This window comes from Abramis brama (assembly GCF_963993115.1).
Source record: "Abramis brama genome assembly, chromosome: 7".
NCBI lineage: Eukaryota > Metazoa > Chordata > Actinopteri > Cypriniformes > Leuciscidae > Abramis > Abramis brama.
This window is the reverse complement of record NC_139969.1, coordinates 20,421,202-20,437,502: the sequence shown is the minus strand read 5'-3', so window position 1 is coordinate 20,437,502 and position 16,301 is coordinate 20,421,202. Positions and strand designations below refer to the sequence as shown.

The 16,301-nt window shown below is 37.5% G+C and overlaps 1 protein-coding gene across 2 annotated transcripts in view; it reads right to left on the bottom strand.

Annotated features, from left to right (window-relative positions):
* Nucleotides 1-2,180: 2,180 nt before the first annotated feature.
* The window catches only part of cdh6 (cadherin 6), a 37,541-nt gene continuing 23,420 nt past the window's right edge, over nucleotides 2,181-16,301 (bottom strand). Inside the window, exons 4-12 of one of the 2 annotated variants that reach the window (XM_084120032.1) lie at nucleotides 16,070-16,189; nucleotides 14,630-14,803; nucleotides 13,699-13,886; nucleotides 12,392-12,642; nucleotides 10,685-10,821; nucleotides 10,307-10,437; nucleotides 8,198-8,315; nucleotides 6,162-6,413; nucleotides 2,181-4,183 (exon numbers count right to left, since the gene is read on the bottom strand). In XM_084120032.1, the coding sequence (XP_083976158.1) occupies nucleotides 3,678-4,183; nucleotides 6,162-6,413; nucleotides 8,198-8,315; nucleotides 10,307-10,437; nucleotides 10,685-10,821; nucleotides 12,392-12,642; nucleotides 13,699-13,886; nucleotides 14,630-14,803; nucleotides 16,070-16,189 (1,877 nt within the window). In that variant the 3' untranslated portion in view covers nucleotides 2,181-3,677. Of the gene's footprint in view, nucleotides 4,184-6,161; nucleotides 6,414-6,686; nucleotides 7,895-8,197; nucleotides 8,316-10,306; nucleotides 10,438-10,684; nucleotides 10,822-12,391; nucleotides 12,643-13,698; nucleotides 13,887-14,629; nucleotides 14,804-16,069; nucleotides 16,190-16,301 lie in introns of those variants that run through there. The other variant, XM_084120033.1, reaches the window with a different exon arrangement.

Genomic DNA, 16,301 nt, shown 5'->3' with positions numbered 1-16,301 from the left:
CAGCGTTTTAAGCCTCGGCCATGATGAGTTACAACCCTCAGCAGCAGCACGGCTGCGGTGACATGTTGACTGCCCTTGATTCAGGCACGACCGCCACGGATCCCCAGCGTACATCCAGCGCGGGCCTGAAGCACAACCAACCTTTAGTCGGCTTAATGTTACAGAGATTAAAACACACTTGAGTGTACATTTTTCTTCTGCTTCGTGCCGCCCTTGCTTTCATTACTGCGTATTTCATGTAATCTTGTCTTCGGGGCTTATCCTACGATTACCAGCTGTATTTGATTCGAGATATACACTTGTAATGAACTCAAGTCTAGAGAGACGTCTTTAGAGTTTGCAACATTTTAGTGCAACATAACTTAATGTCTTATGCAAATCAGGTAAAAGCTGTTAGGTTTTGCTCAGGCTCCATTATACTAAAAAGCTGTGCCTTATGACTGAGCATGTATTAAGCTATACGTTAACGAATAGTTGACCCATTATTTACTCGCCCTCATGTCATTCAAACCTGTAAGCTGTTGTTTCTTTTGAACATGGAACATATCATTTTCCCATAGATTCCCATAGATTTGTTTTCCCATACAACAACAGTTCGTAATGACCGCAGTGGGACAACAACAACAAATCAATATAAAAACAACACAGAACCATTATCACTGAATTTGAACTGAGATGTGGGTCAGTTGTTCATTTAAAGCTATATCATAGCTTCAGAAGGATTGGAATATAGCTTCTATGGATGAGTTTTATGGTGCCTTAAATGCAAATTACATTTATAGAAAACCATACAAGAAATATTTTTTTATTGACTAAAGACAAACAACAGACAATATTTGTGTGTTCAAATTTGTATTACTTTATATTATTATTTATTATTATTAAATTATTTTATATTATTTTATTTTATTAAAACAGCATATAGAAGGTAAATGTAAATTAAAATATTAAAATGATTTACATGGGGCCAAACTATTCCTTTAAACTTGGAATCCTTTATTTAGTTTTCAGATTTATCTGTGCTTCCGCTTTTTCAGTAGTGCATAAACCTCAACCAATTTCTCTTATAAGCAAAAGCCCTTCTGCTAGAGTACAATTTTTCCATATTTTTTTTTCCAAGATATGCATACTGACCCTTCTAAATGAGTTTAGCGCACCTGAAACCTGGAGTGTTGCTTAAGCCCTTAATGGCCTTGTAGACACACAGAGACCAGATGAGACTAGTGTCTACGTACATATTTGCAGAGAGCGCTGGATGGCAGGGTGATTGAGTTAACATCGGCATTGTTTGAAATGTCACCATCTGCCTCACAACAGCTCATCCCCAATCAATTTAAAATGAATACTGTTTCCTCTCCCTCCAAATCCAGTAGCGAGCTTTGAGATCATTATAGATTGGCCTAATGAGCTGACGATCTTGGGCAGACACTGGAAATTTTCTGTTAACGATAATGACATTTGGCCTCTAAGAATCATGTAAAAGTCATGCCCATATATTGAGCATTAAAGTATAATACTAATATGTGACCCTGGATCACAAAACCAGTCACAAGTCACACGGGTATTTGTGGCAATAGCCAACAATGCATTGTATGGGTCAAAATGATAGATTTTTCTTTTATGCCAAAGATCATTAGGATATTAAGTAAAGATCATGTTCCATGAAGATATTTTGTAAATCTCCTACCGTAAATATATAAAACATTTATTTTTGTGAGTGAATGCAGCAAAATCGCGAACATAAATGGACAACTTTAAAGGCGATTTTCTCAATGTTTAGATTTTTTTGCACCCTCAGATTCCAGATTTTCAATAGTTGTATCTCGACCAAATATTGTAATATCCTAACAAACAATACATCAATGGAAAGCTTATTTATTCAGTATAAATAAGTATATATAGATGTATAAATCTCAATAAAAAAAAAGACCCATTTTGTGGTCTAGGCTCACATATATACTTGCATGATTCTCTCTCTCTCTCTCTCTATATATATATATATCTATTATAAAAAATACATTTATTTTAGGTTGATTGAACTTATCTTAGCTCACAAAATAGGCAGCAGACCAACTGTAATTTGCTAAATAAATAAATAAATACAAATTGCTTGTGATAAGTCAAAAGCTTAACGCAATGCATTTGTAAGTGTTTTCTGGGTGTGCAAAGAATTGCAAAGGTTTTCTGTAAAAGAGAACATTTATTTTAATGAAAGTTTGATTCCATTTGCACATCATCAAATGAACTGCAACCAGCTCACATTTATAGTTGAACACGTTCAAAACACGGGAACAATAATAGCGAATGTACATATTTCAAGAATATTTAGTCATCATTGTGGTATATAAATATTTGGTACAAAATTTCACAAGATATAAAGTAAAGTAGTACATGGACATAATCTACTCTCCCAAACCACTGGTACAAAGCACTGTTCATTAAACCAAGTTTTTACAGCATGAGTAACCATCTTTTTCTTTTTTTTCTTTTTTACAGCATATCAGTGACAAAGAATGGAAATTCTGCTTCTAAAACACAAATATTTACCAGCTCGAGCACTGTTCGGAGCTGACCCACCCCCTCCTGAGCGAAGAGGTGAAGGCAATCTCAAGGCTCATTTTCTGGTCTGAAGAGAGGGCGCAATCATTGCGGAGTGATTTACTTTAAGATTTGACTCGCACCTCAATACAACACTGTTGTGGTTAACATTCAGCCGAGGAATAAATCAGTTGAGCTTTTATTACTTCCCTGGCTATTCGTTTGCAGCATGGCATTAAGGGACCGTGTGGAAGTGTGTCTCTCACAAGAAGAAAGTCATACTAAGCAGTTCTGAGTTCAACTAAACGTTAGTCAGACTGCTAAAAGAAGAAAAAACACATTTACGTCCAATGACATAGCAGATAATTGTAAGCTTCTGGCATTTTTTTTTCATGTGGATGATGAAAACCAGTGCCAACCATGAAACATCTTCTGACCCATTTTCTAGATGGGTTTCACACAACCAGTCTTGATTCCGGGTAACAGGACAACACATATTTTCTTGAGTGCGTAAGTAGATTAATAAAATTATGCAAATGGTTAATAGTAAGAGTTTGAAAATTCCTCCCAGTTATTTGACAACTCCTATGATGTTGAATTGTTTGATTCTAAGCCGCCCGCAACACATTGAGGTCTGATGGTGAATTCACAGGCCCGAGTTTGGCGGTGGTTTCATTACTTTCATAAAGTACTCGGCCTCGGCCTTTTAGTCAATGACCTGCTCAAGTTCACTTCAAGTGTTTCATAGGCTCACAGTCAACTGATAAACTGTTCTTTGCAGCAGTGTTTGAACAGCGCCTCCGCATCAGATGCTTGGCTTTTCAGTGATGGTTACAGATATGAAAAACCGTAGACATTTCCAGAAAAATCTGGGATTATGCAGAAAGATGTCACCGCAGATGATCTTTCTGATGAGAAGTCCGCAGACAGAGTTTTGTCCTCCTCACGGAGCGTTAAGTTCGTCTCCTCTTTTGAGAAAACGCACAGCCAATCACGACAGAGAAATCGGCTGCCTGATTGTAGGACAAAGAGAAGGATAAAAGGGCACTTTGTAAAAGAAATTAGGCTGCCTCATTCTGCCACTCCAGTCTTCATGTAGAAGCAGATCAGCAAATGAGTCTTGTTCCGCAGTCTGTCCATTAGGAGTCCCAGTCACTGTCCTCCCCGCCGTACATGTCTGCTAGCTTCCTGAAGCGTGGCCCCCACTCACTGAGGTAGTTATAGTCCTGCGCCCCCTCCGAGGACACGGACCCCAGTGAGCTGAGCGAGTCGGCCACCGATCCGTTACCTTCGTACGCGTAGGTAGCCAACGAGTCATAAGGAGGAGCCGTGGGGTTGCCGTCATTTTCCTCCACGCGCTGGTTGATAAAGTCCATCACGTCTGTGTTCTCTCGGGACGGCACAATGGTCCTGCGGAGCGGCGGAGGGGGGTAGACTGACTCGGAGGGCAGGATGTCCCGACGCATTTTGCTGTCCTCCATTGCTTCCGGATGCCGAAGCGCTCCGATGTCAAAGGCCTGCGTGTCCTCCTCGCCGCCACCCTCATCATTGTAGCTGACGACATTGTCCCTCACGTCCTCCTTGGAGATGATCAGGGGCTCTTTCTTCTTCTGACGTTTCAGGGCAGCAAACAGCACTACAATCACTACAGAACAAGAGAAAAAAAAGGTAAATATTAGTGATGCACCAGAATGAAAAAGATTGACTGCTATTATGTAAACTCATAAATGTATAAAAGGTTTGTCAGTTAGATTTTTAAAAAATAAATTCATGCTATTATTCAGCAAGGATGCATTCAAATGATCAAAAGTGACAATAATGACTTTTACAAGTGCACAACTGTTTTCAACATTGATAACAATAAGAAATGTTTCTTGAGCACCAAATCAGCATATTAGAACGATTTCTGAAGGATCATGTGACACTGAAGACAATTCAGTAATTATGCTGAAAATTCAGATTTGCAGTTTAGTTTCCTGTGGTTGAGTTTGGTTTCCTTGGTTTTTCATGGACTAATTATGATCTGTAAGTGTTCTCTATTTCATTGATTAATTTGATTTGTTACTTAAACCTTAAACTTAAAAAAAAAGTTAATTGTCCGTTCTCTGCAATATTATGTTGGTTGTTCAGTTCTACGTGTTTTTGTATCCAGTATTCTGAAGTATTATTTTGAGTTTGTTTTCAATAAACATTCACTGCTTGCAATTAAATCCAGCCTTTTATTGCATCGCGTTTGCAACCAGCACTGACAACTTTTTAAAGATATTGAAATACAAAATATTTATTTTAAATAGTAATAATATTTCACCATATTAATGTTTTTACTGTATTTTTTATTAAAAATAAAATTAAGCATTGGTGAGTGTTAGATATAGAATTACACCAACTTCCTTTTGGTGTGGCTTTACAATAAGACATACTGTCTTCAACAAATTTTCAATATATATATTTTTACATTTCTACCAGATCCGATTTATATATATATATATATAAAGATATATATATATATATATATATATATAAAGATATATATATATAAAAATCGGATCTGGTAGAAATGTGGTCATAAATAAATTAGGCTTAATTATATATTGTGCTTTGTTCACAAAAACTCTTACTCTGTAGCTATAACCACCTACAGAAAGCAGATGGTAAACAAAATGTCATTTAAAAATGTGTACATTGTGTAAACTTTCCCTTTGATCTTTGCAGCAGATATTCATCAAATGATGTAGAAGAGCATTATAAACAGCCATATTTCCAGATGTGTTGTGTAGTAATGTATGCTTTTGGCATTTTGAAGAGGTGATTCAGATAGCATGTGGTAATTAACCACACTATCAGTGGGAGCAATTCATTTTTCAGTAACCCCCCCCCCCCCCCCCCCCCCCCCTTAGTACCATTTGGTTGCTTTTATCAGTGATCTTTCACTGCAATGGAGTAGGAAGAGTTTCATACATGATGCATTACCCTGTGGGTGACACCTACTGTAGGTGTCAGGTCATCAACATCTACTGCACACAGTTCACAGATGAGAACTGCGAGTAGCTGATGTTAACAGATAGCAAAACTCTATTAAGCAAGCTTTTCTATAGCAATTCAAATGCACTGTCAAAAAATGACAGTAAATTGATCAATTACACATGCATGTTAGTTATATGACAAGAAGTGTTTCAATTAAAATTAAGTCTAGAACTCAAATGTGATATTCCATTTTTTGTTGAATTAAAACAAGACTGGATTCATTTTCATTTAATTGAAATGTAGCCCTTGTTTTTCAGTTTCCTGATTAAATAACCAACACGTTTTATCAGTTCAGCCATCTGAGCATGTCAGAAACTGTTTCCTTTATTTTCTTTTTTCCCCTTATTGCTAATTATTTTACATGCAGATCAGGCGTACACACTTCAAACCACTGGAATTGTAATTAATCAAATGGCAGCGCAGACAAAAGTGCTAACTGACAGGAAGACAGGTGGGAAAATGAACTGAAAAGTCTCGCTAACAAAGGGCTTGAATGATGAACAGTCAGATGAATTCACAGATGAAGGAACCGGGCATCAGACAGATGGACGTATGAGAAGTGATCTGATTGTCAAAGGAGAGAACTGAAGGCTACTTACAGAGCAGGATGAGGATGCAGAGCAGGATGGCCACCAGCGCCCCTGTGCTGAGCCCCGCAGAGCTGGTCAGAGCCTCTGCATTGCACATCTCCATGTTGCCATCTCGGTCACACGTGCACACCCGAACTGTGAGCGTGCCCGTGCTAGTCTGCATGGGAAAGGTTCCATCGGAGATCACCACCGCCACTAGATGGGTGCTCTTGTGCATTCGGCCAAATCCGGCGCGTCGTGTAAAGATTCCAGCTGTGTTATCTGTGGAGAGTTGAGCGCTTAGCTTATTAACCCTTAAACGCATACCCTTTTTCGACCCGGGACGTCATTCACTACCCTCCCCCTCATTCATTTTTTTTAAGTTAGACATCCACATTCTTAGGATTCCTCAATCGATTCATTATAATCAATGTAACAATAGTTATTTTTTTCTTATAAAAGAATGTCTGTTTTCTAATTCATTTTTGTAAAAAGTGTACAGGTATTTTTTTGTGTATCAATTGAATCTCTGACGACCCAATAAGTGCAATTCACCTTTTTTCCTCAAGGTGGCAATGTCTGATACACAGTGATGACGTGATGTTTCACTCATAATTACCGCAGACATAAAACAAAAGAATACACAAATATAATCAGCAAAACTTTAAATGGCTTATTAATTTATTTCAGAGCAAGTTCTGTACGCAATCAATTAGTGTCACTGTCACTTGATGGTGGATCTGGTGGGGAAGCTGTCAGTTTTGAAGACGTTGAAAATGATCGTTTTGAGAATATGGTTGAGATCGCAAATATGAGCCAGAAGCTGAATGTACTGGGGAAATGAGCTTTGACAATGACAGTGATGATAGTAAAAAGCATCTGCTCAAATCGAACCCTTCCAAATTAAAAGGTAACGAAACATGCTTTAATTTACTTTTTTTTGTAATTGTTTATCAGGAGAGTTTTATACTATTGCAGCAGTTAAAGACCGCAAGACACGAATATGTATTAATGATTAGATACATTTTTATGCATGTAAGGGTTAAAGTGCCCCATTATGCTTTTTCAGATATTACCTTCTTATGCAGAGTGTAATAATGTAGCTGTTTGTGAATGTAAAAGGTCTGCAAAATTCAAAGTGTGCAATAAATATAGTTATTGTCTCTCAAAAACAAAACAAAAAAGTTCTGCTAATCAACTGTGGGCCACTATTACCTAAAATTGTGTCCATTAATGCCGATTGTCTGTTGTTCTCACTACTTTGAGTAATGATAAAGGATGGAGCAAGATCTTTACAAACTTTAGTGCTCAGCTAAAGTATGCACCGTTATTATTGATACAGTTAATGATACAGTTCCCACGTGTGCACCGCATTAAATATACACATCGGTTTGTTGACTGACATACACTTGTAAATGCTGATACTGAGGAATTACAGTTGCAACATCTCATAATGTACATCAAAATTGAGTAGCTTATCACTGAGAAACGTCTTGCTCAACTCATCCTTGTGATAGAGGTTCGGGTTCTTCCAGTGTTTCATAATTGGACTTGCGCTCGGATTGATATGGGAAAATCGGCGGAAGCCTTCGGAGCTGAAATTCAGTTATAGTAATGGGCTTTTTGTTTATGACACATGCTGTGAGCAGTAGACCGATCACAACAGACTGGGCCATCTGGCCAATCAGAGCACTGTAGGCTCTCGGGAAAGGAGGGATTAGAGAGACTGAATCTTTGAACGAGTCGTTTGAGAATCTTTGAAAGTCTTTTTTGACCTTTTATGCATGTAAACTTGATGTAAGAGACCTCTAAAACAAAATTAGGAACCTTTAAAATAGCATAATTGGGGCACTTTAAGGAATGAGGCAACTGTCCTCTCTGCAGACCACAACAGGCCTAGAAAGACCTAAAGTTATGGCTACTGCAAAACAACATGGCTCAGTTTAAACAGCTAGATGTGAAAAGGCCATGTGTCCTAAAGATTTCTCCTGTTTGATTGGTCTGTGTTGTCATGAAGAGAGACAGTGAGCTAGTTAGAGAGCCAGAGAGTGTGAGAGGGCACCCACCTCCATTATCTCGGACTGAGAAGTTTGCTCGCACTGAGCTCTCTGGTGCCAAGGAGAACAAGAAGCGATGTCCACCGACCGGGTCATCTAGATCCACTGCACTTATTGTCTGGATTTTCTGTGGGAAAGAAGCAAATGATGAAAATCACGTATTTGCCAAAAATCATAGGACATGCGTTACAAACTATGTTTGGTTTGTTTTTTAGAAAGTCCACATTAAAAATGTATTTTATAAATTATATTTGAGATTAAAATCATATTAGTTTCTATCATCACTGTTATCTATATAACAAATTTGGTTTAAGGAGATGTTGTCATTTTTGTCAACATCTAATATCAAAACCTGGCATTTTCTGAAGAAGTATTTGTGTTTTTTTCTTCATTTCTCACACTCAAATAATGATATGCATAGAGCAAACAAAAAAGCTCTTTTTATTCTATTCTCTTTTTCTCAGATGCATCAAACAAAAATAAATAAATAAAAATAATAAATTACAAGAGCAGTTTAGTTACACGATGATATGTTTTTATTAAATGTAGCAAAAAAAGGAATATCCTTTTTAATTTAAATCTTTTCTTTTTTATCAAACAAATATAAAATATACATATATATATATATATATACACATACATACACACACACAGTATATACAATATTATTCTAAAACAATTTTATCCTGTTAGTTTTATTGTAGTCTGAATTTAGATAACATTAGCAATGGCTAACTTTTGCTCCATATCACTATCCTGTTAAGCCTCCTGTTAATTATCTTGACATTATGTAAATGTTGTGAAGTTATAATTAATAACATGTAATTGCATGAGCTTGACAGGCACATATTCATGTAATAACTACTTTTTTTTTAATTTTTTATTTATTTAAGTTACAGAGCTGGAAAGGTAATGCATAACATGAATGACCTATTCACAATGTCATCTTTCAGACCTTACAAGTGTTTACATGTAAACACTATAATCATGTTTACAGCAAGGAAAGATGTTGGCTCAGTGATAGAGGCGCATGGTTATCTTTAGTTGTCACCAAGGGCAATTTTAGTTTAAATGCATCTCTCAAGGGTGCACTGGCAACACGCTGTGACCAAAATGTAATCATCCATTGTGTGCTTCATGATTTTTTTCTCTACCAGGCTTACGCACTGGCCAGATTTCTTGCTTGTGTGTTGCTGGCTGGCTTCCCTTTCCTCTGGGCTTTACTTCAGTCTGTTAGAATATAACTGCTGAATCAAAATCCCAGCCTTATCTCACACTGCTGTCGCTGAAATATAGCTAATAAACACAATACTAATTAATGATTGTTTGGTTTCATCATGCAAGTAACAGAATTGCCAGTCTCCTTTACCTATAGTCTCTTTTACCAAAATGTAATTAAATTGAATTATTACAATTATTATAAAATTTTTATAGATGTAGTTGATAGTATATGCACTTTATCTTAAAAAAAAAAAAAGTGACAAAATTTGTGTACAATAAATAGTTAAATTGTTCTTATTTTGAATATAAACCTCACTAAATTGTATTGCTTAAAATAGGGGGAAAATGCAAGACATCTATAGTATTTTATGTAATTTTGCTTCTCAAGGAAAAAGACCAAAATACTTCTGTATTATGCATGTATGTACAGTATACATAGTCTTGGTTCTTTTTGTACCCAACAACTAAACCATGGCAAACACCAGGTTGAACAATTCTGCCAGGCGCTGAGGTGGGCGGGTCAGTGAGGTGGGTGATGACGGACAACGAGGGATACAAGAAGAGTCAGGAAATGGAGGAGAGGTGGACAGTTATTATGAAGTGCCTGTGATATGTGACAGCCCCTGTCATCCACCATGACACATAATCTCATCAAGCCTGACAGAAAAAGGCTCTGCCGTCTAATCCATGAAGGAGAAATACTCATCACTGATCTCTATCTCGCTCTGGAGGTGTGAGTTCTGTAGAGGTCACACACTGTTTAACAGACGCCCCTGCTTTAAATCAACACATCCATCCACCGGCCGAACAGGAGAAGTGGACTTATTCCTCCTTATCTTACATCGAAATTGACAATGTGGCAGATAAATGGGAAACGTATACTAAAATGCTCTTTACCTGTCCGACTTTGGCGTTTTCACAGACGAAGGTCTCGTAGAAGGATGCCAGCATAGGGGGGTTATCGTTGACATCCAGTATGCGGATGTACACAGGCACTCGGCTGGTCTGCTCTGGGTTGTCTAAGTGTCCTTAAAAAGATGTGGCAGATGATGGTTGACTACTTGAGACGATAGAAGCTCACATTATTGGAGCCACGAGAGGAAACTGGATTTCTAATTTAAAAAAGTAAACTAATATATTTAGTCAATATAAGCTGTCATGGTAAATGAAAATGTGGAAATCTTATTGGAGAAATTTAATGCCGGATGACTTGAACGTAGCAACCTAAATTCATTCCAAATTAACTGCGGCTGTGAGCCGCGTGGAGTTACTTACTGAACTCGGTTGCGATCACTGAAATGTTGTGCCAAGAGAATTCCTCTCGGTCCAGAGGCCTCTGCAGGAATATAGATCCATTCCCAGCATAGACACCAAAAACCCGGTCCACATCTGTGTGCCGATCAATTGAATACCTGCAAGTCAAACCATTCAGCTCAATTGTCACCAGTTCCAATGTGTTTACGACAGTGTTCTTTTCAAAATAGTGTAGAGCAGTTAAACTATGATCTGTGACAAATTGGTTTGGCTCAATTATGCTCAGAGAAAATAGAGTGTGAAAATCATTAAAAATTCAGGAAAAAATGCAAGACTGTCAGTGTTGTCATAATCATCGTTTTGTAGGGAAGAATAATAAGATCCCCACTCCTCCCATACTTGTCCCTGTCATTCTCATATGTAGCGTTGAAAAGTCCAATTCATTCTAGTGAGTATCAGTAATTGAAACTATTTGATTTGAGTCCCTGTGCAAAAATCCTTGGTGGCATTTTAGGTCTTCTTTATTTTATTTCAACAAAAATATTTAGTTAAATATAACTAAATATAGATTTTAGTTGTAATTAGTTTAAATTGATCAGCTTAAGTAAAAATCTTTCAGCCTAGTTGAGTTTCCACTGTCATAGAAAACCTGGAAATGCCAAGGAATTTTTAGTCATCAAAAATCATTACAAAAGTATTTAAAATAAAAAGTCATAGACATCTCTATAGTGACAGTAAAACTTAATTGACGTTTGTTGAAAAAAACCCTCATTGTTTTGTGCCAGACAAATAGAAATGATAAAGGTTACTGTATACATTTCAAAAGATATTGCACCATCTTTTTCTGTAGTGAGCTCTTTTTGTTAGTATCTTATAAAGTAAACTACTTTTTCAAAAGGGTGCATTTACTAGTTTGACTTCTTTAAATTCTAATTTAGCCTGTAACTTGGCAAAACAGCTTCCCCAACACTGGTTTACAAAACCGTTAAGCCAACTGAACCTTTAGAGCAGGAGACACTTGAGGACGCTTGATGCACACCACAGCTATAACTGCATGAAATCCCAGTGCCTTGAGCCCACACATGCCCAGTTCCCATTTGTTCTTCTTTCACCAGAAGATCACAATATTGCCCTTTCAAATGTAATCAATCAGTGGGATTGTTCAATTTCCTAATTAGCCTCCTGATGTTCAGAGCGACAGTGTTGCCCGTGCTTCAGATGTCCCTGATAATTACCAGCCCTGAAGTCCTGTTCTCTGCTGCAGAGGGCTTTTTAATTGCACTTCCATTCTGCGTTCTTATTTACTGTGTTCTCCGGAGGGAAAAACATCCATTTATTGTCCTCCTGAGCCTTCTGCATCAGATTTATCATTAGGGCGCTTTGGACAGTGATAATATCCTCATTTATTCTCATAATCGTAGTTTATTACAATTATCTCATAAAAATGCTGCGACTGAAGGACCTCTTGAATTAAATGTGAATTTAATAAACACGCTCCGAGGAAGCAGTCCATCTAAACTCATATTGCTATAGCTTCAGACAGATTATTCAGGGTTTTGCAGATATCAAAAGGTCAAGAGAAGAAACAGGCAGAGGTTTAAGAGGCTTGCAAGCTACTGTCAGGCTACTGTGTGTTGGGCAAAGTGCATTTAAATAAATTTATGGTGATCTTGTAAATCTAGATGATGAAAACAATGTGATGGGATGATATTAATGCAAAGCCCTTACTTGACCGGACTGCGGCGTATGTCAGGATCCATGGCACTGACCGATCCTATCACTGTGCCCACAGCCGCGTCCTCTTTCACCTCCAAAATATAGCTGATTTTCTCAAATTGTGGGGGCTCATCCACATCCTCAATGCTGACCCTGACAGTTGCCATGTCCTTAGAGTCCGGGCTCAGAAAGCGTGAGTCTGGATGAGTGTTTTGGACCTTGATCTGAAGCAAGTATGATTTCTTCTTCTCGTAGTCCAGAGGCTGCAACGGAAACACATTCACAGGAATAAACAACCCACTCCGAGTCGAATTTAAATTTAAATTGTAAATTTTAAAAAACAAGCTTCTTAAAGGAGAAGTTCACTTTCAAAAAAACTTTTGCTGATAATTTACTCACCCCCATGTCATCCAAGATGTCCATGTCTTTCTTTCTTCAGTCGCAAAGAAATTAAGGTTTTTGATGAAAACATTCCAGGATTTCCCCCCATGTAATGGATTCTATTGGGACCCAAACGGTAGAAGGTCAAAATGACAGTTTCAGTGCAGCTTCAAAGGGCTTTAAACGATACCAGACGGTGAATAAGGGTCTTATCTAGCGAAACGATCGGTCATTTCCAAAATAAATAAAAAAGTTTAAGTTTTATAAGCACAAACGCTCGCCTTGCTCTGTTCTGTGATGCGCGTTGAAGACGTCACGTAATACGCAATTACGTTGAAAAGGTCACGCTTGACGTGTTTACAAATGTGCGGAAGGAGGACCATATACACATTTTCAAATGTATTTGTGTCAGTTTATCGTTTAAAATGCCCATTCGTGTGCGTATCCTGGGTGTTTTAATATTAAAAAGCCAAAAAGAACATTTTCTTCAGGACAGAAATTTTTCAAGCGTGACCTTTTCAACGTAATTGCGTATTACGTGACGTCACGAACGCGCATCACAGAACAGAGCAAGGCGAACATTTGTGCTTATAAAACTTAAACTTTTTTATTTATTTTGGAAATGACCGATCGTTTCGCTAGATAAGACCCTTATTCATCGTCTGGTATCGTTTAAAGCCCTTTGAAGCTGCACTTAAACTGTCATTTGGACCTTCTACCGTTTGGGTCCCAATAGAATCCATTACATGGGGGGAAATCCTGGAATGTTTTCATCAAAAACCTTAATTTCTTTGCGACTGAAGAAAGAAAGACATGGACATCTTGGATGACATGGGGGTGAGTAAATTATCAGCAAAAGTTTTTTTGAAAGTGAACTTCTCCTTTAAACTTGCATGAGTGAAAATTCTGTTTTTCAAACTCAAAGTTTTTCTTTGTACCTTCTTTACAATAAGTATGCCTTCTTGGGTGTTCCTGTCAGTGCTGATGTCGAACACATCATGACCGTCTCCGCCAACAACGGTGTAGTCCATCTCTGCATTTCTGCCGACGTCGGCATCCACAGCCTGGATCCTGCCAACTGGTGATCCTATGTTGGTGAGCTCTGGAACGCTGAACTGATATATACCTGGGGAACATAATGTTAATGTCAGGATTTGTGCTTGAATCTGTGAATTCTCTTGAGAGAGGATCTACACTATATAGTGCAACAAGAGACCATTTACTTGTTCAAGAGAACATAAAAGAAGAGTTGAGGAACAAATCTCATTTGACCATTTGCAAATCTACATATCCGATCCCTGTATCTAACACTGTAGCCAATTAAAGTGCTTTTTAAAGCTTTTTCACCTACTCTTGGTGTTCTCTTTACTGTAAAAAATGGCGAACGTGACCGATATTGTGCTGCCTGCTATAAATCCGCTTTGTGTAGATAGCCTACATTCCTCTAATTAACATGACAGAAATTCCAAGCATTTTCTATTTGCATGCAGGCTAAAAGAATAGATTATTTTAAGAGAGACACAAAAGAGTAAGTGAACTGAGCCCACTCTGTCCATTTAATCAGGATTAACACACAGACCTCACGCAGTTGGTAAAGCTTTCCCACTAACCGTTTTCCTTCTCATAATGACAAAAAAAAAAAAAAATATATATATATATATATATATATATATATATATATATATATATATATATATATTGTCTTTGTTTTTTTATTTGTGTATTGTATTTGTTGTTTATTTTAAATATAAGACTCATGCAAATGAAAAGAATCATTTGAATTACGGAACAAATGTCTTGTGCAAATATCAATTTGTTGATATTTACAAATTGACATATATATTTTCTATCTATTAAATGCATGCTTACCCTGTGTGAAATGAGGGGGGTTGTCGTTGACATCGGTGAGGCTGATGTTTACTGTGGTGATGCCTGTTAAGCCCCCCTTCTGGCCGGCCATGTCCTTGGCTTCGATCACCACCTGGTAGTGCTCCCTCTGCTCTCTGTCCATATCGGAAGGTCCCAAAGCTGTCCGGATTATACCTGAGGGAAAGATGACTTAGTTTGTTAACATCCAATCCAGCCCAGTTCCTTACTCTAGGAGATGGACGACACCAGACCGCAGTTGCAGCTGAGTCTTTGTTGTGTTTGAACAGTGCAGAACTAATTGCGTACATGCACTGAGACTGACATTTTGCCGCAGAGATTATTACAGGCAGCAGCTGCTGATTGAGAGATCGCTGCAGGTTCTGAAGAAACAAGACCTTAGATTATTAAAACCGGTGTTTTACAAGCTAAACCAATTTGGTGACAAGCAATTTCAGAGTAAGACACTGTTGGATTTGCTTGACAGTGTTGGACCAGTAATTTTTTTTGCAATAATTATTTTAGATTCACAGCAAGAATTCTAAAATAATACAAGACATAATGTACAAGTTGAATTGAATTGTTCAATTGAAATTGAAATAAATAAATAAAATAAAAAATAAAAAAAATAAACAGCAAGTAATCATAATTCAGTGTTAATCAGGCATAAAAATGCATATATATATATATATATATATATATATATATATATATATATATATATATATATATATATATATATAGGAAATGCAAGCTACTGGATAATGTTAACCAATAGCCAAATAGCTTTAATGGGATTGATTAGCAAACTTACTTTCTTATATGTAACGACCACTTTTCATGACCCAATTAATTTTGTGTTGGATAAAATCATGTCCCATCCTACATTCTTTCTTATTGAACATCCTGTTATATCACATTACAGAAGTAAAATGGCTTGCAAACAGTGATTCACGTTGACTTTGAACATAAGTATGCCTGATGTCCCGGTTAGAGCCAAAAAAGGCAAAAGACAAATCCAGTAATTCACGTAAAGAAGAATCCAAGCCCTGCTGCTTCTTTGAATGGCACAAATGTTCTCAGATTAACCCCCAACTCTAATGAATATCCCTTTTTTTCAGTCTTAGGATTTCATGTGCTCATGGACATCATCGTTCGTGTCCCATCTGGGCTAAAGCATATCAGTGTTAAGCTGGACACTAATCTGCCATGGGAGCTTTTGTGTTTCTATTTCTCTTTTGTTTAAACAAAGACCTCTGCGGGAAATGTTCCAGGGCACACATTAGCAATGATTAAACTCGCTGGGCGAATTTGCCCGGCTAAATTGCTTGAACGACAGAGCTGCAGTGCAACCCTTGCCCCATTTCAAATCATACAGATACACATTCTCTCTTTCTATTTCGCCATTTCTGTCTATTATATAATAGTTCAACATGGACTGACCTGTGTTTGGCTCTACTGAGAAGTACGGATGACCCTGGCTGATGCTGTAGGCTAGCTTTGCACTGTAGCCAAACATTTCATCGTCTGCATCCTGGGCGGTAACTTGAGTGACATAGGTGCCTGAAAAACAAGAAATTAGTTCAAGAAAGAGTTCACCTATAGTCATTATGTACTTGCTCTCATGATGTTTGTTATGACTTTCGTTCTTCAGTGGAAAGCATAAAGGAGGAAA